This window comes from Cibotium barometz, chromosome 28 (assembly GCF_041138505.1).
Source record: "Cibotium barometz isolate CiBa-2024 chromosome 28, ASM4113850v1, whole genome shotgun sequence".
NCBI classification, from domain to species: domain Eukaryota; kingdom Viridiplantae; phylum Streptophyta; class Polypodiopsida; order Cyatheales; family Cibotiaceae; genus Cibotium; species Cibotium barometz.
The window spans coordinates 33448309-33471361 of NC_141073.1; the positions used below are offsets into that span (position 1 = coordinate 33448309).

The 23053-nt window shown below is 46.5% G+C and overlaps 1 protein-coding gene across 1 annotated transcript in view; it reads right to left on the minus strand.

Annotated features, from left to right (window-relative positions):
- Nucleotides 1-23053, minus strand: part of LOC147622761 (uncharacterized) — a 78609-nt gene that overhangs the window by 22665 nt on the left and 32891 nt on the right. The window contains exons 3-5 of the mRNA XM_086822388.1: nt 6428-6707; nt 6168-6275; nt 5733-6011 (exon numbers count right to left, since the gene is read on the minus strand). Coding sequence (XP_086678514.1) covers nt 5733-6011; nt 6168-6275; nt 6428-6707 — 667 coding nt within the window. The remainder of the gene's footprint in view (nt 1-5732; nt 6012-6167; nt 6276-6427; nt 6708-23053) is intronic.

Here is a 23053-nt window from a genome sequence, read left to right on the forward strand (position 1 = left end):
CAAAAGATCCGCCAGAGATTGATGAGCTTGAGGAGATCCTCCAGCCATGACAGATTGTTTTTCACAAGGAGAGAAAGCTACCTGCAGGAAAGCTTTCCAGGAGATACCTTGTGAAGTTTAAGAATTATTTGCCTATTGATGCAAAGTGGGTAAATGAGGACTATTTTGCCATTTTTGTGCCCAACAGATATTTTGTACTTGTTCCATGAACGGGAGATATGTCCATGATACTATTTGCACATGCACTCATGTTCTGCATGTTTGAAACTGTTTTCGCATGACTTGTATTTTTGTGTTTGCCTGCTTGACGTGCCACTTACTGAGCGGGGACGCCTGCCAGTAAGTCGTGAAGTTTGCTCTGTCTTCTGACGAGTTTTGGTGCATGTGAACAGGTGGTAAGTGTATTGCACATGTTGGTTTAATATTTTATATTCTAACCTTTTGTTTTATAAGGTTATATGTTCACACTCACTTAAAAGTGGACACCCCCTTTGGGCACCCACTTAGGGGCCAAGGTGGGGAGCCACACTTGACTTGTGTGTGTGGGGGGGTGGGTGCATGGTCACCTACCCAACCCACCATGGAACTGGCCGCCCACATGCAAACGTGGGGAGCCAGCCAAATCACAATAGTTTAAACTCCACTCCAACCTTACAAAAAAGAGCCACCACCTCCATCGGGGAGAGGAAGGAAAAAAAGAATCTGGCGACCATCTCTTGCGCATGTTCTCCCAGGCGGCTGCTGAACTAGATACGCTCTTGCTCCCAAGCGGCTGTTAACAGGCTGCACTTCTGTACCCTCTGCTGGCGGCTGTAATCTCTACTGGTGGCTGCGCTGGTTATCCAATGGGCTGCCCACTACACCATAGGCGGCTGCTCCTACAGCCAGGTGTTACACCTAATCAGCAAGCAACTGCCACCACGAGCTGTGCTGCTGTCTACAGAGGCGGCGTGTACCAATAGTAACAGTTGCGCTGCCACCTGCAGGCGCCTGTGTACTATCCTATCCATCAGGCGGCTGGTACCATCACTAGCAGACGGCGCTGCCCCTTGCAGGCGCCTGTGTGCTCTCCCGCACCTGTTTTTCCAACAGTTTGCCCTATCCACTGTAGGCGCCTACACCGCCTCCGTCTCCTCTTTGCAACCAGGGTGTTCATCTACAGCCAGGCGACTGTGTGTGTGCTCCTATAGCCAGGTATCTTCTCCAATCATCCCCTCAGGCGGCTCCTGCCACCATCTTTCAGGCGGCTGCATCCCTGGTATCTTCCACTAGTAGCTGCACACAGACAGACACCATTGGTATTGGTCTTCCATCTGCTATCCACAAGTAAGTAAATTTTCAGATTTGAGTAAAGTATTTTGTGATAAATCTGATAAGGGACTCTCTCCACGGCAACACCCGGTCGGTGGAGAACCACGGTCCAAAGGTGCAGAGATCGGGACAGCCAGGCGTTAGTACGAGAGTGCCTGTTTGTGCGTGGTCTTGGAACACCAGTGGGACGCTCTCCGCGGAGTCCAGTGAAAGCACAGGACCGTAGAGATTGGACCACTCAAGTGGTCGCTCTGCTTCGAACATCTACTTCCAGCCTTTTGTTTGGTACTGTATTCATTTGTACATGGACATCATCTGGTTCTTGTAACCCATGGAGCATTGTATTTGTTAAATACTCCCAATAATATATTATATATTGAGGGGAGGGTCGGCCCGTTCCAGCCCCAGTGCTGGTGTCCATCTATCTCATTTCATTTCATTTCAATTTCAAGTTGTTATTAAGTTGTCCATTTCAAATTGTGATATTAAGTTGTGCTATTACACACGTGGGTGTCCAACGGAGTCTATTCCCACTTGACGGGATCGGTTTCAGGACCACATAAGTCTGCATGAACAAGAGCAAGTGATGTCGAAGATCTGTGTGTCGCCTCCTTCGGAAAGGCGGCTCGGTGCTGCTTCCCTTGTAAACAAGAGGAACAAGTAGAAGATGGAGCCTTGAGGATCGGTAAACCCTCAACCAACCCATCCTTCAAAGCTCGCTGTAGAAGCTGATAGCTCAAATGGCCAAACCGAGCATGCCAAAGAGCAGAAGCAGCACTAGAAGAAAGCAGAGCGGTCAACTTGTATAGACCACTATCTTGGACTCCCTGAGCCAAGATGCTACCAGTCGCCTTATCACGAATGGTAATCTCATAAACGAGAGAAGATCACCTCCGCACCCTGAGCTATAAGAGCACTCACTAACAAAAGGTTAAAAGCCAAATCTAGAATATACAGAACGTCAGAGAAGTATCTCTTGTTCTCGGAAGAGCGGAAGATGGGGATGGTGCCATGTCCATGCACTGGCACGGAAGAAGAATCACCCAAAGTGATCTTGCCTGACCTGGCAGTGAAATCCTCGAACCAATCTCGATGGGGTGTCATGTGAGCAATAGCACCACTATCCACAATCCACGACCGCGACTGAGAAGTCACAAGAGCAAGTATACAACAAGTACCTGCTAATAGAAGAATGCCATCATCCTTCTTGGCTTGAGACACCGTTGTAGAGGAAGAGTTCTTTGCTGCTTCATCCTGCTTCTTCTTGTGACATTGGGGCTATTTATGACCCTTCTTGCCACAATAATGACACTCAATGTCTTTGTTTTTAGAAGATGTGCTTTTGTTTTTATCCTTGTCGGTATCCTTGGAGTTCTTGTCAGAACCCCATTTCCCTTTCTTTTGTTGATTCTTCCCTTTATCTCGGGCAGCCAAAGCTCCATTAGGGCCACCAGAGGTGCCGGTCCGCTCCTCAAAGCGAGACTCAATCTGTATAACGGAGGAGAGAACTTCCTCTCAAGTAACTGAAACAGGACGAGGAGAAGAAACAAGAGACTGAAAATATGCATCACACCTCTTTGGAAGCTTGGAGAGAAGCCGAATAGCCATGTCCTCTGTAGAGATGTCGTTGCCACAAACAGCAAGCTCATCTCGGAGATCCTTCATCTTCGAGATGAAAGCAGATAAAGATGGACAGGCGGAAACTGATAAGTTCATAAGCTGCTTTTCCAACGCCAAAATCCGACCCGGAGACTTAATCTCGTAGAGATCCGCAAAAGCCTTCATGTGCAGCATCTGCTGTACGCACATGAGAGAGAACAGAATCCTTACAGTTGAACATCAGAAAGGAGAAAACACGACAATCATTCGCCTCCCAAATATCAATCTGTGCCTGAGTCACACCACCGGAAGCAAGGGTGGGAGGGGTGGCATTGGCCGGTGTAACAAGCCAATCCCAAAGATCCACACCACGCAAGGCTGATTTCACCTTTACCTTCCACAAGGTGTAGTTGGAACCATCCACTTTGCAGACTCAGAGAACATATGAAGAGTAGTCGGAGCCGCCATCACAAAAGCTTGGACTCAATCTCAGAAATATGCACAATCTCAGAAGAAGTGTCCTCCACAGGTACCAAGGGTGCCACCAAAGCCCAAACCACCACAATCCCCCTCTGCACAAGGGAATGTCCACCGGAGAGGAAAACGCAACCAAAGAGGGGCTGCTGTCCTGAAAAAACAGGCCACCTAGATCCCAACTCCAAGTAGGAATGAAACGCTGATGAAAAAGTTACCTTCTGGCTGCAAGCGATGAAACCAAGCTGAAGGAGAACCAACCAGCAGAAGCTGTCCAGAAAACGCAGCAACAAGAAGGCTGCAAATCTGAGAAAAACGCAGAGGTTAAGGGGCTGTAAATAGGGCTAAATCTGGGATGGCAGATAGAATCGTTGAACCGGGAGCGATGATACCATGAAAGAGTGCACAGAGCGGAAGCAAAAGAGCACTAGTGTGTGTTGAATAGAGAGTGCAAGAGAGAGAGATATGGAGCAACTATGCTGAATATACTGAAGCAATACATACCCAAGCAAGAGACACAAGTGAGGGAGCAAAAGATAGACTAGGCAAGATACTAGATTGAGAGGCCACCCCACCTATTTATAGGTGGGGAGTGATGGCTGACTGGAGACACTGAAGCTGGCCGACTGGAGGACTGAACTGGCCGACTGGGAAAAAACCATACGGGCTGGGAAAACCCCAGAAAAATATGTAAAATAGGGGTGGCCAGCCCACAATCAAGGGCCATGCAAAAGGGACCAAAAGGACACCAGAAATGGGCAAAAACTGGTGATGAATGTGCTAACATTTATGCACCCGCCTGTGTCCGTGTCTGAACAGTCCTTATATGTGTGTGTAAACACTCACTTATGTGAGTATGCGAGTGTGTGTGTGTGTGTGTGTGTGTGAACTACCTCTTGTAGCCACTTATGTGTGTATATGATAAGCAATGATGTCATGGGCACTTGCCATGTGTCATTGCCCCATGTCAAAAGATAAGGCTCCAAAAGTCTATAAAAAGCATTGTACTCTTTGAAGCATAATTATCAATCAAAGTAAATAGATATAGATTGAGTCATGCAATAACTGAGCTCCTCTCATATCAGTTTGTCACATCCCTCACTCACTCTTTACTACTCTCATCACCATGTATCCATTTAGATCTCCATAGCAACCTCCCTGCTACCCCCAACAGAGCTCACATTCCATGGGCGGCCTTGGGCGTGTAGGCCCTTGGCCTTATGCCCCTTTAAGGTGGCCTTTGGGCAGTCCCCAGTCCCGCTTGGCCCCCACAACTGCTGGCCCCCACAACTGCCCTTTCACATGGGTTCCATTTGTGCCATTAATAATGGGTTCGGATACACCTCCTTGACCTTGACAATGTCCTAGACTTTGACCTGGCTGTCCAAACACCGAACCAAGTACTTGGGACGCCATCACATCATTACATCATACAAGAGGGTTATGCCTAGGTGTGTGATGGACTTGTGGAGGATGACTGACTGACTACCCTTGGAGGTACACTGGCGACTCCTCCCCAAGGGAGGGCTCACAATGAAAATGCACAGTATCTGGGCTTAGGTCATTGCACATGTCTAGTATAATGTGTCCACGTAGCATTGAAGTGCAGGATGTACACGCCATCCCCCGCTTGGCCCCCACAACTGCCCTTTCACATGGGTTCCATTTGTGCCATTAATAATTGGTTCGGATACGCCTCCTTGACCTTGACAATGTCCTAGACTTTGACCTGGCTGTCCAAACACCAAACCAAGTACTTGGGACGCCATCACATCATTACATCATACAAGAGGGTTATACCTAGGTGTGCAAGGGGCACAACAGACTTGTGGAGGATGACTGACTGACTACCCTTGGAGGTACACTGGCGACTCCTCCCCAAGGGAGGGCTCACAATGAAAATGCACAGTATCTGGGCTTAGGTCATTGCAGATGTCCAGACTCCAGTATAATGTGTCCACGTAGCATCGAAGTGCAGGATGTACACGCGCCCCCCGCCCTGCTTATCCTGTTGACAGGGTAAGCACTAGTCATCAGAGAAAACGTCAACAATGCTAGTCGGTGGGCACTAGTCATCAGAGAAGATGTTAACAATGCTAGGTCCTCCTTGTAGAATCTGACATCAAAAAAACTTGGGAGGGTCTTCAGTACTGGTTGCATTCATTCACTTCACCCCCCCCCCCCGCCCCCCCACGCAGTGGGGCTTATCTTGTTGACGGGGGTAGGCACTAGTTATCGGAGAGAAAGTCACCTGAATTTTACTGTCCACAAACAAGTAAAAGATCCACAAAGGTTTCTCTGTAAGGACATATCCACAACAAAGCAGAGATGAAGAAGCTATAACTTACATTTCCTGTGCACAGCTCAGCCAAAATGCAGCCCAGGGACCATATGTCTATTTTTTGATCATACACAAGCCCGAGGATGACTTCAGGTGCACGGTACGATCGTGACTGCACATATGAACACAAATGATCCGTTCGAAAGCAGCTACTACCAAGGTCGATGATCTTGATTTCGCAGCGACTGTAGCTCTTCACCAAGATATTCTCAGGCTTCAAATCACAATGGATGATCCCCAATCTATGTAAAAACTCCAACGCTTCAAGGCACTGGAACGTGATAGACTGCAAGAAAATAGTAAAAAACAAGTTTGAATGATAGAACACAAAACAAACTAGCTATAGAAACCACTTTTATAATTCTTCCTACATCAATTTATTATTCAGTCAAATGTCTTTGTTTTGCTTTTCAAAGAATAACATGAGTTCAAATGATGGCACCTGCAGCCGTGGCATGGTGAAATAGACTTCTCCGCCCGACTCTCTATTGAACTTATGGAACTCATACAAGTTGGCACGTAGAAGCTCACACACAATGAAAAGATGTTCCTGCATACAGCAAAAGGGTGATCATTGCATACAGCAAAAGGGTGATCATTAGGTGCTCTGTCAATACTATAATGTCTAGAGACTTAACTCAAATTAAGGCATCTAATGTGGGCTGCTTAGCTCCTTGACTCTGTTAACCTCAGCATACATACCCTATGGTAGAAGTAATCATAGAGCCGCAGAATGTGATACTTGTCTGCCGGATCATGCTTGTTCACGTACTTGAGTAGCTTGATCTCATCAAGACTTTGGTCAAAAAAGTCCTTGTTGTTTTTTATTATCTTCATGCAGACATCCATCCCAGTGTGTAGATCATGAGCTTGTATAGCCTTGCTGAATGCAGCAGATCCCAAATACTCGGTTACATGGTAGCGCCCAGCAATCACAGAATTTATCATCACAGCAAAATCTTTGTCCTCCTCAAACCCAGTCCTACACAGACAATGCATGCAACCTTAGAGAGCTTCTCAAAACTGACAAAGACTACCCTCAGAAACTTTAAGCATTTAAAAACATACTATTTGTCTTTTTTCAGACGAAAGAGATGGGATGTCCAATGGGAAGAGGCGCACAAACACACAAAAAAGATGAGATGAGTTTGTTAATATCGTATCAAGCCAACAGACCCCGTATGATCCATATGACAGCAAGGAAGTGCATGGACTTGAACTTGAGCCCGGGATCTCTCAATCAGGAGCGCCCAATGCGTAAACCATTATGCCAGTACACCCCCCACACACAGCATTCACACCTCACTCCCTAGATTATTGAACATTTGTAGAGAACAATTTAAGCCCTGAAAGTATGTTTGATATGGCAGACTTGAATTGCCTTCGATCCAGAGTTAAACAAAATCGCAACTGTAAGAAGAAGATGAGGGGCTCTCCCAAAAACGAACTTGAATTGCCTTCCACCATGCTCACAAACGTGGAGAAGAAGATGAAGGGCTCTCCCAAAAAGATGAAACCCTAGCATGGCATAGATTGTTTATCCATCCATTCATATATATACCAATGACCCTCATGCGTCCAATGTGCACCTAACCAACCACACCATACTCACGCACCCCTAGGCATAACGAACATCACTCGAGCCCCGTCTCAAAACACATGAGCGTTCACACTTAATACACTTACCGGTGATGTTCATCCTATGCCACCATGGATTTCACGCTTCCAGGATTGGTTGTTGGGGTCATAACATTCTCACCCCCTTTAAAGAATCATCATCCTCAATGACAAACATTGGACCAAGTTTTCCAAGTTGCATCTCCGAAGGAAAATTGTCACAAAACAACTAGGAACCTCAAGATCATGATTGTTTCAATCTTCATTCCCAAAACCACACATGGTTCATGACAAACCTATCATGTCACATACGGAAGCCTGGGAGTCTTCTTTCAGCCCTACACACCATCCTAGAACATGCTTGATGCAAAACGCATACAAAACATAGAGAAGAGAGAGAGAAATGAAATGAAATGAAATGAAATGATATATTAACGTCTTCAAAAGGCCAAAATGACCTATGAGACCAAAAAGGTTACAACAATTGGTGGATCTGATACAATGTCTGTGTAAGAAAAGCTAAAAACAACTAACTGAAACTGAAATAACTATGAGGAAAAGTACGGTACTAGGAGCTCCTAATGGATAAAATCTGGGAGAGAGAGCTGAGTATTCAGTATATTATAATGTACAAAAAGGCAGTACAATCTTTACAGCCATAATAGGCTGCCTTCTTGAAAAGGTAGATACCCCAATCTATGCCTAGTCTATGACTCAGCCCTTGGCTGGACTGAATGAGTGACAATGAACCAAGCTTTGCCTATTTATAGGCCTTGAATGCCTTGGCAGGCTGGCTGACCTGCTGTCGGCCAGGTCCCCTGGACAATATACCCGACTTGCTGTAGCCAACAGATGTCCTTCCTCTTGCACACTGGCCAGCAGCTTCCTTCCTGCCCATGCCTTAGCTGCTATAGCCCCACATTCAACTCCAAAACTGGTTCTATCCGGTTCTTTATCTGCTTGTCCTTCAGAATTAGACATGGGATCAGCCTGCACATGACATCCCTCTCTGCTAAACTTGATGACTGAATTCCAAATTCTATCCTTGGATGATGACATCCCATTGTCTATTCTTGAAGTCCCAAACCTATCATCCTTCCCTTCTTGGTAACCTTTTCACTGAAAACCCCGCCCGGTCTCCAAATCCACTATAACTCTGATGAAGATCTATGCATCTGTTCCATCATGTCCCCTTTCCATTCCTCTCCTGTCCCTGAACGCTGTCTCTGGTCCTCTTTCCTAAGTATTGAGTCTGGCACTCTCACTCCACCCCTTGGAGGATCATCCTCCCCTGGAAGCATTGCCTGAAAACCTTTCCTAGTGTGCCCCAAGTGGCACCCGACTCTCAGGATGCCATTCCCTTGGGTTTTGCGGAACACCACCAACCAACCTCCTAGGAATTCTTCCATGTCTTGTGCTCTTTTCCTTGGGCCTCATACCTGTGCACTTTCTTGTACCTTGGACCTACGTACCTTCATCTAAGACTGAATCAATGTTTAGCTTTGCTGAGTCTGATGCTAAAACAATGTTGCCTAGTTCCCACACCACCAAGAGATCAAGACTCGGGCGATGGTTTCATCCATGCGCGATGCAATAAGGGTGGGTGGGACATGGGCATCAACAATATCTTAGAATCAACCTGAAGCTCTCATACCAATGTCACATGCAAAAGCTCTAGGAGTCTTCTTTCAACCCTAAACACCATCTTGGAACATGCTTGATGCAAAATGCATACATAAGATAGAGAAGAGAGAGAGAGAGAGAGAGAGAGAGAGCTTAGTATTCAGTATATTATAATGTACAAAAAGGCAGTACAATCTTTACAGCCACAATAGGCTGTCTTCTTGAAAAGGTAGATACCCCAATTTATGCCTAGTCTATGACTCAGCCCTTGGCTGAATGCCTTGGTGGGCTGGCCGACCTGCTGTCGGCCAGATCCCCTGGACAATATACCCGACTTGCTGCAGCCGACAGATGTCCTTCCTCTTGCACACTGAGACCGACAGCTTCCTGGGTAGTCCCACCGCCTTCCTACCCATACCTTAGCTGTTATAGCCCCACAGTCAGCTCCAAAACTTGTTCTATCTACTCTAGGATCAGCCCTGCACATGTCTTGCACATGACAAATCAACTCGATTTACTTTTAGTTGCTTCCATGTCCCCAAGATTATCTTTGAAGGTATCATTAGGGTTAGGCACATGCAAGGGCTATGGTGACTCAAAGATAGCCATGGTGGAAGTGCACACGCAGTAAGAGAGAGAGAGAGAGAGAGAGAGAGAGAGAGAGAGAGAAATGAAATGAAATGAAATGATATATTAACGTCTTCAGAAGGCCAAAATGACCTATGAAACCAAAAAGGTTACAACAATTGGTGGATCTGATACAATGTCTGCGTAAGAAAAGCTAGAAACAACTAAACAACTAACTGAAACTGAAACAACTATGAGGAAAAGTACGGGACTAGGAGCTCCTAATGGATAACATCTGGGAGGAAAACTCCAGCAACAAAGGTAAGCATCATACACATCACTATCCAAAGATCAAAAGGCCAAAGTGACCTATGAGACCAAAGTTACAACCATGTGACATCTGATACACTGTCTTGAAAAGAAAAGAAAGAACTGAAGGTAAGTATCTAGCCCTACAATACATCAGTAGGGAGCATCCGGAAGCAGCAACTAGGGAGAGTGGGAAGCTAATGCTACTAGTCAAAATGGGGTACATGAGTACATGGATACATGAATACATGAATATGGGGGAGTACAAAAGTGACACTGAGTACAACAGTATATGGCTGGAGTGGTAATCATCCTAGGAGCTCTAGCATGGGTCTCTGCCGGATGGCCTGGATATCTTCCATAGTGAGATGCCTGGTCGGACGAGCCCGATGCCTCGCAATGATGCTCTAAATCCTCCGGTGTAGGCACCGTCTCCGATGTGAGGATTCGCGAGCCCTCGAGCGTCTAGATCTGCCCAACTGGATAGCTCTCTCTACTAGAGTCCCACGGGGTGCCCACTGCTAGGCTGTCGGCCGTGTGTCCTCCCAGGCAGTCCCTCTAAAGAAGTCAGTAATCTGTCTCTATGTGGACTCCCTGCCAGTCGGGCATCTGCTCCTGATAATGGACTCTCTGAGCCTGCGGATCTCTAGGAGATAAAAACCCAAGCATCGTTGATCACAATAGTCCATGACTCTAGCCAAGAGAGAGAGAGTCAATGAACTGTAGAGAGAGATGATTGCACGACTCAATGATAGATTGATTCATATATAATGAAATACACCAAGTACATGCTTTTATAGGTTGCAAACCTTATCTTTTGACTCACATAAATCACTTACACATATAAGCATATGACACATGTCGTACACTTATCTTATCCTCTCATAAGAGCGTGTTCACACCTAAGCAAGTGTTCACACATGCATATACATGAATAAGGCTACACACATACATACGAACACATAACCCTTCGAGGGTAGTACACATATGGATGCACACACATGAGACTCCAAAATACCCAACAAACCGCCTTCGGAGCGAAGATGGAGTGACCTGAGAAAACCTTCATCATGCTCTATGATGGCCTCTGGACTATACCATGTCTCCTACATGACCAAAGGCTCCAAGTCTAAGCATGGATGCATGACAACTCCGAGGTCTAGGGGACCAAGGCACCTACATCTTGGAACTTCCCTTCCAAGCCTAATTTGTGGGAGCTCCACCCATAGTAGCTACATACTTCATTCTACTCATGAGAACCCCCCTTGCTCTAAACAAGGTAAACATTGGAGATGGAGCCTTTTATACAGCAAGGCAATACAAACATTTAGACGAGAAAACACGCAAGAAAACGTAACACACACACACAAGATTATTTTTTAAATTTTGGGAGGCATCCTAAGCAAAGAAAACTGACTCACACACATAACAAGGAAATTACAAATTCCGTGGAAATCGGGATGAAATCCCCCCTCGATGCCGGTGATTGTCACCTTTTCCAATGTCTTTTCCATGCTACCACCACTTTCACGGCGTTATTGACTCTTCAATGTGTTGCAGTGGGTCCAATTTTGGTCAATTTGGCAAAAAACCCCAGATTTATGGATAGTGCAAGGCTTCAATTTGTTGATTTTACTTGATTTTAAGGAAAGCCCCGAAATCGGGTCTATGCAAGAGCTTCAATTTAGGTTAATTTCTCTGGTTTTTGAGAAATTTCCAAATGTTTACTAATACAAAAACTCTGATTTGATGGATTATACCCAAATTTTAAGAAAAAAACCCTAAATTATGAGAGATGAGGATCTTTAATTATAAGGTTTCACCACATTTAAAAATCCCCAAAATGATCTGCTAATGTGGATCTGTTGCAAGGTGGCGATGCTCGAAGGCGACTGCAAGTTTTGGCCAGACTGAGCAAAGAGGACAAAGGCTCTCTAGGCAAAGCTGGTGATAAACTACCCAGGCAGCGAATGACGATTGCTGGCTAAGGCCAACTGCTAGGCACGAGCTGAGTGCAGATGGGCGACGAGCGGATGTGGCTACTTTTAAAAACCTTAGTAAACTAAGGTAATAGCAAAAGGCGACCAATCTGGGCGAGAGCCACGATTTGAGAGGATGGGCCGGCAAGGGGAACGGCAAGCAGAGAGCAACATGGCTTGTAGCAAACACAGAGAGCAGCACCAGATTAAGTGCAGTTAGGATACGCAAGGCAGCCAAAGGCCAATACACAACAATGAAACCCTAAAATGCTAAACCCTAAAAGCCTTGCTCTGATACTAATTGAAGGTGTCATTGGGGTTAGGCACAAGCAAGGGCTATGGTGGCTCAAAGATAGCCATGGTGGAAGTGTACAGGCAATAAGAGATAGAGAGAGAGAGAGAGAGAAACTCAATGAATTGTAGCGAGAGATGATTGCATGACTCAATGATAAATTGATAGATATATAATGAAGTACACCAAGTACATGCTTTTATAGGTTGCAAACCGTATCTTTTGACTCATGTAAATCGCATACACATATAAGCATATGACACATTCACACTTATCTTCTCCTGTTTATAACTTATGAGAGTATATTTACACCTAAGCATGTGTTCACATACATAAATAAGGCTACATACACACACTTACATACGAATACATAACCCTTTGGGGACAGTACACACATGGATATGCACACATGCAATCGCCTAGGTTTCTCGTTGCCCACATGTGCGTTTTGCTCCCTCTTCTGCGTTTTCTTCTCTTGCACTCCCTTCCTGATCAGCATTTTTCATCTCCTAGTGCTGTTGGCCAGTTCATGGTGGAGTCGGCCAGCTCTTGGCTTCCTTTATAAAGACCTCGCTCCCTGATCAGCCTTTTTCATCTCCTGCACTCCCTTCCTGATCAGTGTTTTCTTCTCTTGCACTCCCTTCCTAATCAGCGTTTTTCATCTCCTAGTGCTCCTGAGTCCTACACTACGTTTCTGTCAGAATGCACAGCGGAAATGAAGACAACTGCTGTAGAGAGCAATACACAGATGAAAGAGAGAGAGAAGCTGTGTAACTCTGCTATATACACCACATAAAATCCCGAAAATGTACAGAATGGAGTGTGGGGGCAAGGGCCATTTTATATGGCCCCTGGTTGCTGGTCGGCCAGCCCATAAACAAGCCGACAGCAGCCTGACTGCTCACGACCAGCAACAACATCAGTCAGCCAGTATAAGTCCAGTCGGCCAGTACACTGAGGAAGTGGTCGGGTAGCACCAAAGCAGTCAGGCAGCTCCTGAAGGCAGCCGACAGCCCATTCACACCTCCAGAAAAATAGGAAAAATATACGGAGAGTGAGGAAAAATGGGAAGACACCAAAACGGGCAGGCACACCCACAACAGAGGCCCTGACATAGTGTACAGACAAGAGATGACTGCTAACACCCCCTCTCAGCTCCTGGATGTGGAACCAACCCCAGCGAGCTGGAGTGCCACCGGAGCATAGCCTCAGGTAGAGACTTCATGAAGAGGTCCGCCGCATTGTCCTCCGTCGAACAATAAAGAAGCAAGATGTCACCAACCAATATCTTCTCACGAACAAAGTGATATTGTATCTCTATGTGCTTGGTCCGGGCATGGAAGACCGGGTTCCAAGCAATAGCGATACAGCTCTGGTTATTGCACTGGATGACCGTGGGCTCCTTCTGTGGAGACCCAATCTCGCCAAGCAACCTCCACAGTGACACAACCTCGCAAGCAGCACCACAAGCAGCCCGGTACTCTACCTCTGTAGACGACAAGGCAATAGTTGGTTGCCTTCAGCTGCTCCATGAAACGACTCCTGAGCCGAGGGTAAAACTATAGCCTGATGTAGATCTGATCTCCTCATGTCTGGATCTCCTCCCCAATCTGACTCACTCCAACCTTGGAGTCGAACTCGATCCTTCGTTTCACCTCCAGTGGCGTAGAAGAGTCCAAGATCCTTCGTACCCTGCAGATACCGCAAGATCCGCAATCATGCGTCCCAATGAGACTTCAACGGCGTCTGCATAAATGAGCTCAACAGCCCCACAAGAAAGCTCAAGTCCAATCTAGTGTTCAGCAACTAGATCAATGAACCAACCAGCTTCCGGTACAAAGAGGCATCAACTGGCTCACAAGGATCATTAACTGTGTAAGTTTTGTATTCAAGTCCATTGGTGACGTGATAGGCTTGCATTTCTCCATCCCAAAGGCCTCAAGCAACTCATGGACATATCGCTGCTGCTGAGAGACAAAGAACCCCCTTTGGGTCGGCCAGATCTCCAATCCCAAGAAGAAGTGGAGTAAGCCTAAATCGGTCATCTCTCAAACTCCTTTGACAAGGCAGCCTTCATCACTGAAATGTGCTCCACATGACCGCCAGTGAGAATGAGGTCATCCACATAAAGGATGATCAACGTGACCATGCCGCGTTCCCGAAAGAGATATAAGTTTGAATCTACAACTGATCTCTGAAATCCAGTAGGTAGAAAGAAGGAATCAATCTTCTGATTCCAAGCCCTGGGAGCCTGCTTAAGACCATACAAGGCCTTCCGTAACCTGTAAACCATCCCCTTTGATCCTGGAACCTCAAAGCCTGGAGGCTGCTCAACATACACCTCCTCCTGCAGGTCACCATTAAGGAACAGAGATTTCACATCTAACTGAAATACGAGCCACCCCTGAGAAGAAGCAAGGGCAAGAACGGTCCAAATCGTGGTCATCCTTGTTGTTGGTGCAAACATATCCTCATAGTCGATGCCAGGCCGCTGAGCATAACCCTTAGCCACAAGTCTGGCTTTGTGTTTGTCCACCGACCCATCTAACGTATACTTGGTCTTAAAGACCCACTTGACACCAATGACAGACCGTTTCGACAGCCTCGGAACCAACTCCCAAGTGTTATTCTTCTCTATGGCATCCAGTTCCACCTGCATGGCTTTCCTCCAAGTATCCTATGCAAGGGCTTCCTTGACAGAAGTGGGCTCTTTGTCCCGCACCATACGAGACATCAAAGCATAGTTTACCTGTAAAAGCTCCGCTGAATGACTTTTGTCACGAACTCTATGCGATCTTCGAGGTCCGTCCTCTATGGTCCATTCAGAGGGAAGCTCCATAACACCTGACTCCCAAAGGGTGTCTACCAACCACCTAGGTACTCGAACAGAACACAGAGCCTCCTACTATTGCGGGGGCTCGTCTCTAGCCGCGGGTTCAACCTCCTCATCTGACTGAGGCTGTCCGATTGGAACAATCAACTGGGACCCATCATCAGAATCATCTAGGTCTCCAAGAAGTGGTGGCTCATCAACAGTGGAAACTGGAACATGCTCATCAAAAACCACATCTCTGCTAACGACAACCTCGTTCCTCTCTGGGTCATACAACCTGTATCCCTTGGAAAGAGAGTTATATCCCCAAAAACAAGCTTTTGGGACTTTGAGTCAAGCTTCCCCTTCTGCTTCTTTGGAATGTAAACATATGCATCACTCCCAAACACACGAAAATGGGAGATATTTGGTTTCCTGCCAAAATACGCCTCAAAGGGAGTCATATTCGGTACTGAAGTCATGAGAGAACGGTTGAGGATATGGACATCCGTAGCCATAGCCTCTCCCCAAAGTGGACGAAGAAGATCACGATGCTCCAGCATCATCCTCGCCATCTCCACCACAGTCCTGTTCTTATGCTCAACTACTCCATTCTCTGAAGGCGAACCTGTATTGGCTAGCTCCCGCTTGATGCCATGTTCCACACAAAACCGCACAAATGCATTGGAAGAAAACTCTCCTCCTTTGTCAGCCTTAAGAGTCTTTATCTGCAAGCCAAATTCTTTCTCCACCATCACATGCCACTCCTTGAACCAAGTAAACGCTTGGTCCTTCTGTGAAAGAAAATAAACCCAAGTGAATCTGCTACAATCATCAACCAGCAGCATGATATACAAAGAACCTCCCAAGGATGGCGTCTGCATAGGTACACACAAGTCAATGTGTGTACCAACTCCAAAGGTTTCGAAGCCTGCCTGGAAGCCTACTTCAAAAAATATTCCCCGTGCTACTTACCACGAATGCAAGAACTACAGCGTCCCTGCCTGCTGCCTACATCTGGCAAGCCAACCACCATCTGGTCTCAGAAAGCTCGCGGCAACGCATCCACATTCAAGTGGCCGAACCGAAAGTGCCACAAGTCACCAATCTGAGAGCCTGTCAATGAGGAGAGTGCAGAGAGTTTGTATATACCATTCTCCACTCTGCCTTCCCAAACAACCTGACCAGTCTCTCGGTCCTATAGAGCAACACAATGCAAGTCAAACTCCACCCGGAAGCCAGTCTTGCAAAGAACACGAGATAAGAGATGAAAACCAAGTGCGAGGACGTAAAGAACACGAGAGGAATGCTTTCCCCCTCTGCCATCGGGAATGATCTTCATCTGGCCCTCACTATGAATCGAAATGGTGGAATTGTCGCCAATGAAAATGCGACCTAACTGCCGTTTAAGATCCTGAAAGAAGTCACGAGAAGGAGTCATGTGCCTGGAAGCACCACTATCAAGAATCCACTCCCGAGTATCCTTGGCGGTGAAGCCAACTGCCTCCTCGCTCGAAGAAGATGAAGCATTGGTGTTCAACATCTCCAAGTGCACAAAGCCTAGAGTCTTTACAGCTGAAGCTGAAGAATCAGCACTCTTTCCAGTCCGCTTGGGACACTTCCTCCAATAGTGGCCTTTCTCGCCACAATCGTTACAGGTCCTCTCGGCCTTCAATTTCTCACGGTCTGAATCAGGCTTCTTCTCAGAAGACTTCTTCGACGAAGACTTCCCTTTGCCCTTGTTGTTGTTGTTACAGCCTTTCAACTGCCAGCCAATCAAGGCCTCAGATCCTCCGCCCCGTGCAGGGTTCGTAAATCGCTCTTCTTGGTCCAAGACCATTGGCACAAGCTCCTCCCATGTGATGGTGATGAGTTTGCCACTGGTGATCAAAGAGGAGTAAAATGCTGAGTACTGAGAGCGCAAATGGGACAACAACATGATGGCCAAATCCTCCGACGATATCTCCTTCCCCGCCTGGAGAACCTCCTATTGAAGAGCCTGCAACTTGTTGATGTGCTCCCACATCGTCGACAACTTTGCAGGATTCATCACCCGCATCTGAACTTCCAAGGAGATCCTCTTCATGGGTGATACCTTATTGTACAGAGAAGCCAAATGGTGCCAAATCCCTCTGGCCAACATGCTTTATATGATTGATCACCTGTGGTGTGCAATTTAGGAAGATGAAAGAACAGACGCGGGCTTTAACACGATCCCATAACTGTGCATGTGCCTCCCGTTCCTTCCGTATAGAGGGTAACTCCCCATCTTCCAACTCCAGCCGTGGAACCCCAACAACAATGAAATCAGCCAAGTCATAAGACTCCAAAGAAGACTCCATCATTACCTTCCATATGCCGTAGTTGTTCCCGTCCAACTGTCGGTCCACCGGAAACGTGGGGAGTCTTGGGATCTTCACGTGCTTCTCAGCCATCTCAAGCAAATCTGCAATCTGAAGAGTTCACAAGGTCTTGTGAAGGGAGGGTGGGTGGGAAAAAAGAAGAAGAATAGGCTGCAAATAAAATGCAAGGTGGCTGTCCAACGGTGATGGCCGCCTTCTACCTGATCTCCAAGTCCCGTACAGCCCAAACAGTCTCCAATCAGCACCTCAAATCTGCAAACCCTCGACGTCCCACTGTCTCCAAGCTTCAAGCCACCTGGGGCTCTGAAACAATGTCAGAATGCACAGCGAAAATGAAGACAACTGCTGTAGAGAGCAATACACAGATGAAAGAGAGAGAGAAGCTCTGTAACTCTGCTATATACACCACATAAAATCCCGAAAATGTACAGAATGGAGTGTGGGGCAAGGGGCCATTTTATATGGCCTCTGGCTGCTGGTCGGCCAGCCCATAAACAGGCCGACAGCAGCCTGACTGCTCACGACCAGCAACAACATCAGTCGGCCAGTATAAGTCCAGTCGGCCAATACTAAGAAAGTGGTCGGGTAGCACCAAAGCAATCAGGCAGCTCCTGAAGGCAGCCGACAGCCCATACACATCTCCAAAAAAAATAGGAAAAATATGTGAGGAAAAATGGGAAGACACTAAAACGAGTGGGCAAACCCACAACAGATGCCCTGACATAGTGTACAGACAAGAGATGACTACTAACAGTTTCCTCACGGAGTCTTGGTACAAAAAAATTTCTCCTTTTTTTTTGGGGGGGGGGGGTGGGGGGGGGGGGGGCTGTGTTCGTTGGTGATTGGTGGGCTGCTTTGGCTGCATTTTCCTTCATCAAGAACCTCTTCTTCATCAACGTTCTTCTAGCGGTGCTCCGGCCCTTGCGTTAACTCCACGGCACCAAGGTGCATGTCTTCTTGGCTGCATTTTTTGCTTCTTCGAGCGTTTTCTGCAACAGCTGGTGGTGTTTGGTCTGATTTTTGCAGCAAGGACGGCAGTGGAGGGTGGTGTGTTTGCTTATGGTGCGGCCCGACAAGTGGCTTTGACGGATCCTCTTCTTCCCTGGCCTCTTTCCCCTTCCGAAGGGTACTTTGCTAGAGATGGCAATTTGCGCACTACGCTCGGGTTGTTGCATGACTGGAAGTGGTGGATTATCCCATATGCAAGAGCATGGAAAGTCGAAGAGCCATATATAGGGTGTGGTGGCACCTTGTCATAGATATCTTCTCCGGCTGGGTTTTTGGGGGGAGCAATGGTTAGGGGATGGGAGCCCAACCACCAACGTTGCTCAGTGCCCAGGGTGCGTGTGCGTGTTGCTGTTGCGTGACTTGCCTGTGTGGCCCTGGAACCTCTGTTGATCGAGGTGCTCCAATTGAAGGAGGGTGTTGCAGGTGGCAATTCAGGCAGCTACTGTCACCATTTGGCCACCCGAATGGTTCACTCTTGCTTTCACATTATGTACATATTGGATTGGTGTCCATGGCTTATGGAATGTGCCTATGCATGTGATTGACACGTGTCATGTTGTATAGTTGGATATGATATTCCGCTGGGACTTGATGTTATCATGCCCGGAATATCTGGAGGACTTGGCTTTCCGCTGGGACTTGTGTCTTTGTGTACATGCCCGGAAACGCCTGGAGGACTTGGCTTTCCGCTGGGACTTGTGCCTTTGTGTACATGCCCGGAAACGCCTGGAGGATTGGCTTTCCACTGGGACTGGTATTGCATATACTTGCCTGGAAACGCCTGGTCTTATATGGTTTCATGAACGGAAATTGCTCATGCCAATGCTGCATTGCATAGCATCTTTATGTGCTTGCCTCCAAATGAAATTGCATGCTGTTTTCATGCCTGCATGACCTATGTGTAGTTCTGGGCTAGGGGATGCCCGCCCGTGAACCGTGCGTGTGAAACTGTCTGCTGACATGGTTGTGTGGCATGTCAACAGGTGGTAAGTATTACCCAATCTAGGCTCAAATAGCCCTTAGGACTTAGCCAATATTTATAAGTGAGTGCGTTCCCACTTCATTAAAGTTTGGGCGCCCAAAAGTCACTTATAAATTATAACCGCTTCCAAGTTCACACTCACTGAAGTCCCGAGGCGGACAAGACTCATTGTCCAGAACCTGATCCTCCCCTTTTACTCATAAATGGGCATCTCCCCATGTCCCTTCACCTGATTGGACCCCAATTCACTTACTTATTAAGAGAAATTCGTGTTTTCTCTTCATGAGGATTATTAGAGGCTAAAAACTCTGTTTTTCCACCATTTCTCTCCATTTCCAAGCTCTCCATAGCCATACCCAACTTGCTAGGGTGTTTTCCAAGCTTCCAAGAGTGTTTCCAAGTGCTAATCACTCTCCTACTCACTCCCAATGACTGAAATTCAGCAAAACGGCTCTCATTTTTGCTGTAATTTCTTGTCTTTTTGCTGAAAACCCTAATTTCAGCCTTCCTTTCTCAAGTTGAACCATAGGGGAAGCTTTCCCAGGGTTCCCTTCATCCTCTTGAAGACTTTTGTCGCGAAGGATTGCGGCAAATTGAAGATATCAACACTTCTAAAGCTTCCAACGCGAAGGCTTCCACTTGCAACAACTTCTATGAAGACTGGTAAGCTAATTGGACAATGTGTTGTCATTACTTACTCAGTAGAAGGGTAGGACTCCTTGTTTAGCCGCCCTGTGTAGTATTTCTCTTGTCCTATGTGCTCTTGAAGATGTTGCTACCTTGCTTGGTAGAACATAGAGCCAATGGTAGAGAATATGGACACTGAAGTCGGGCCGGGCATCAAGGCAGCTCCTTGGTGATCTACATCGACATACCATTGTTTTCTAAATGCTGAATTTCATATGCATTGGCATGGAGGATTTGGCAATGGATGCCCGTGAAGCTATGTATTGAATTTCTCCAATAGTAATACAATTTACTCAAGGGAGGGGTCGGCCGTTCCGGCTCATTGTGTGCCTCTTGTCAATTCAGCAATTTACTTCTTGTATTTGAGCAAGTGTCCTTCAAATCTTAGTGTATTTAAGTGTATTGATTAGCATTGTGTTCAACCAAGTTACATTGGTATCAGAGCATACGGTTCTCTTTCACTTCTATCGTGAGAGACGATCACCGTGAACACTAGCTATCTCTACACTTAAAACATTATGGACAGCCATACAATGAATGTTGGAGATGCTAATACAAGAGGCAGGGACAATGAAATGCATGCCTCCAATGCTTTACAGGATGAGCAAACTCATGTGGTGCACAATAGGGAACATGAATATGTGGGACAGCCGTCCCGTGGCAAAGAGAAGATGCAAGAAGAAGAGTCCATAGTTTTGAGGGCTGAACTTACTCGTATGCAGGCTCTTCTCCAAGCACAACAAGAAGAATTGAATCTCTATCGCCGCGAAGATCCATTGGTACATGATCGTTTGAAGGCCAAGAAAGCTGAATCTTATATGGATCATGCAATGGCAATGATTGCTCAAGAGTTGCACATGCAACCAAGGGATGCAGCACATGCATACTTGGCTCGTACCGAGGATGCCTATGCAGAAAAGGCAACCATCCCACATGTCTTGGAATCCCCACTGGTGCCCGAACATGTCACGTGCACACCATTCAGGTGTACAGTGACATGGCATCATATTAGCATCATAGACATCATCAGGCATTTAATCATGATTTATTCAGGCATATATGAGGGTGTTTTATCACCAAAATCAGCATGACATCATTTATGACCAGCCGACTGGCATTTATGGCATTTATGCCCAGTCGTGGACATTCAGCAGCTGGCCGACTGCATTAATGCTGGCCGACCAGCAGCCCTCACTCATATAAATAGAAGAGCCTCTCCATTCAGCATTCCAAGCTCATCATAGCAGCATTCAGCAGTGTGTTCTCCAACGCATCTCCTCCAGGAAGCTTTGGGAGCAGCATATCCAGCCAACGCATCAGCATAATCAGTAACGCATCATCATCAGCATCATCTTCAGCAAACGCATTCAGTTCAGCCCATCAGATCTGCAAACGCATGGAGCATCCACCTTCCCGTGCTGGAGAGCATCTGCGTTTCATCATCAGGTCAGCATAGCATCTGTTCCAAAGCATCCCTTCAGCGTTTCCTTCCCAGGAGACAAGGGAAAGATAGTGGACAACAGTTCATCCCGCATATTCAGCATATAGGCAGCATATTCAGCAGTATAGATCCATTTGGATCTCATTGTAACCGCATTCATCATCTAATATAGCTGCATTGCATTGACACATATTTGTCTATCTCTTAAACATCATTAAGTGCAGTTTAGTTAGACTAAGGTTGTGTTTACGACGGTCTTAAGCTCTCACATGTCACATTGGTATCAGAGCGTTACAGGGTAACCAGCCTTAGAGCATGTTCATTCCATCAGTCATTCAGTCGGACATCATGTTAATCGCTTCCGCACAGTTAAACCCAGTTCTCAAAATTTTGCAAGCCACCCTTAGGGATTTTCCCTTAGGTATGCATCAGTAACCCATCCATCTGCATTCTTGCACAGCATATAGGGTTGCACATGGCTTGCATAGCAGACATCTTAGCAGTCAGTCTTGCATACATGTTGCCCATGAACTCTCTAGGGAAGAATGACATCCATCATCAAAGGAGGACATAAAATCCATGATCCGGCATGTAAGCATGTTCATGAAAGGCACTGCTGCCCATTGGTGGCTCACGGAGAAGCTCTCACCGAATCCTGTTAGATCATGGGAAGAGTTCAAGGAGAGGTTCTATGCTCAATTCTTGCCTCCCAATGCATTGAATGAGATAACAATGAAGTGGGATTGGGTAAAGCAAAATGAGGGGGAATCGGTAAATGCATATGTACAAAAGTTTTGGAAAGTGCTCTTGGAGGTGTCTCCATTTATGCATGTCACCGAGGCGGAAAGGAAGAGAAGGTTTCAATCGGGATTGCAACCCGTGTACAAAGCGGGATTACAAATGTATCCTGGTCATACCTTACACCAATTAATCGCAGCCGCCACCGCCACCGAGCAATTGGAACTCAAATTGAGTCGATCCAATAAGGCTAAACCCTGATTTCAAGGCAAAGACAGGGCTGTCCAAAACCTGCAAAATGATGGACAGCCACCTAAAAGGAACCAAAACCAAGCCAAATCAGGTCCAAAAGCTGAAAATAAGTTTGCTAAAAAGCGCCCTTATAAGCCGGCAAACTTTGGTCTTAGTGCTAAGAAGAAAGAGCAATATATGCGTGAAGGCAAATGCTTTACTTGTGGCAGCACTGAGCACATGGCAAGAGCATGCCCAAATAAGAAGAACAAAGCTGAAAATGCTAATGTACCGAAGCCTAATGTGCATATGGTTCCGGATATGTAGGGCAACACTTCACATGATAGCAAAGATAGGGTTGTATGTAAAGCTTGGGGACAGCTCAAAGATCAAACCGCTTTGTTCATGTTTGATGATTGTGCATCTGAAAATTTCATATCCACTCAGATGGCAGCTGCTTTGGGTATTGAAGTGGAGGACATGGGTCCTCAAATTGAAGCAGGGGCTGCCTTTGTTGGTAGAGAAGTGCAGGTCATGCCTATTTTTGGCAAGTTGCGCATACACATCTTTGAATGGCTGTGATGTATTGCTTGGAAAGCCTTGGCATACACGTATTGATCCGTGCAAGGCTTACAAGACTAACAGGATCACCTTCATGCATAAAGGCCGAGAACATGTA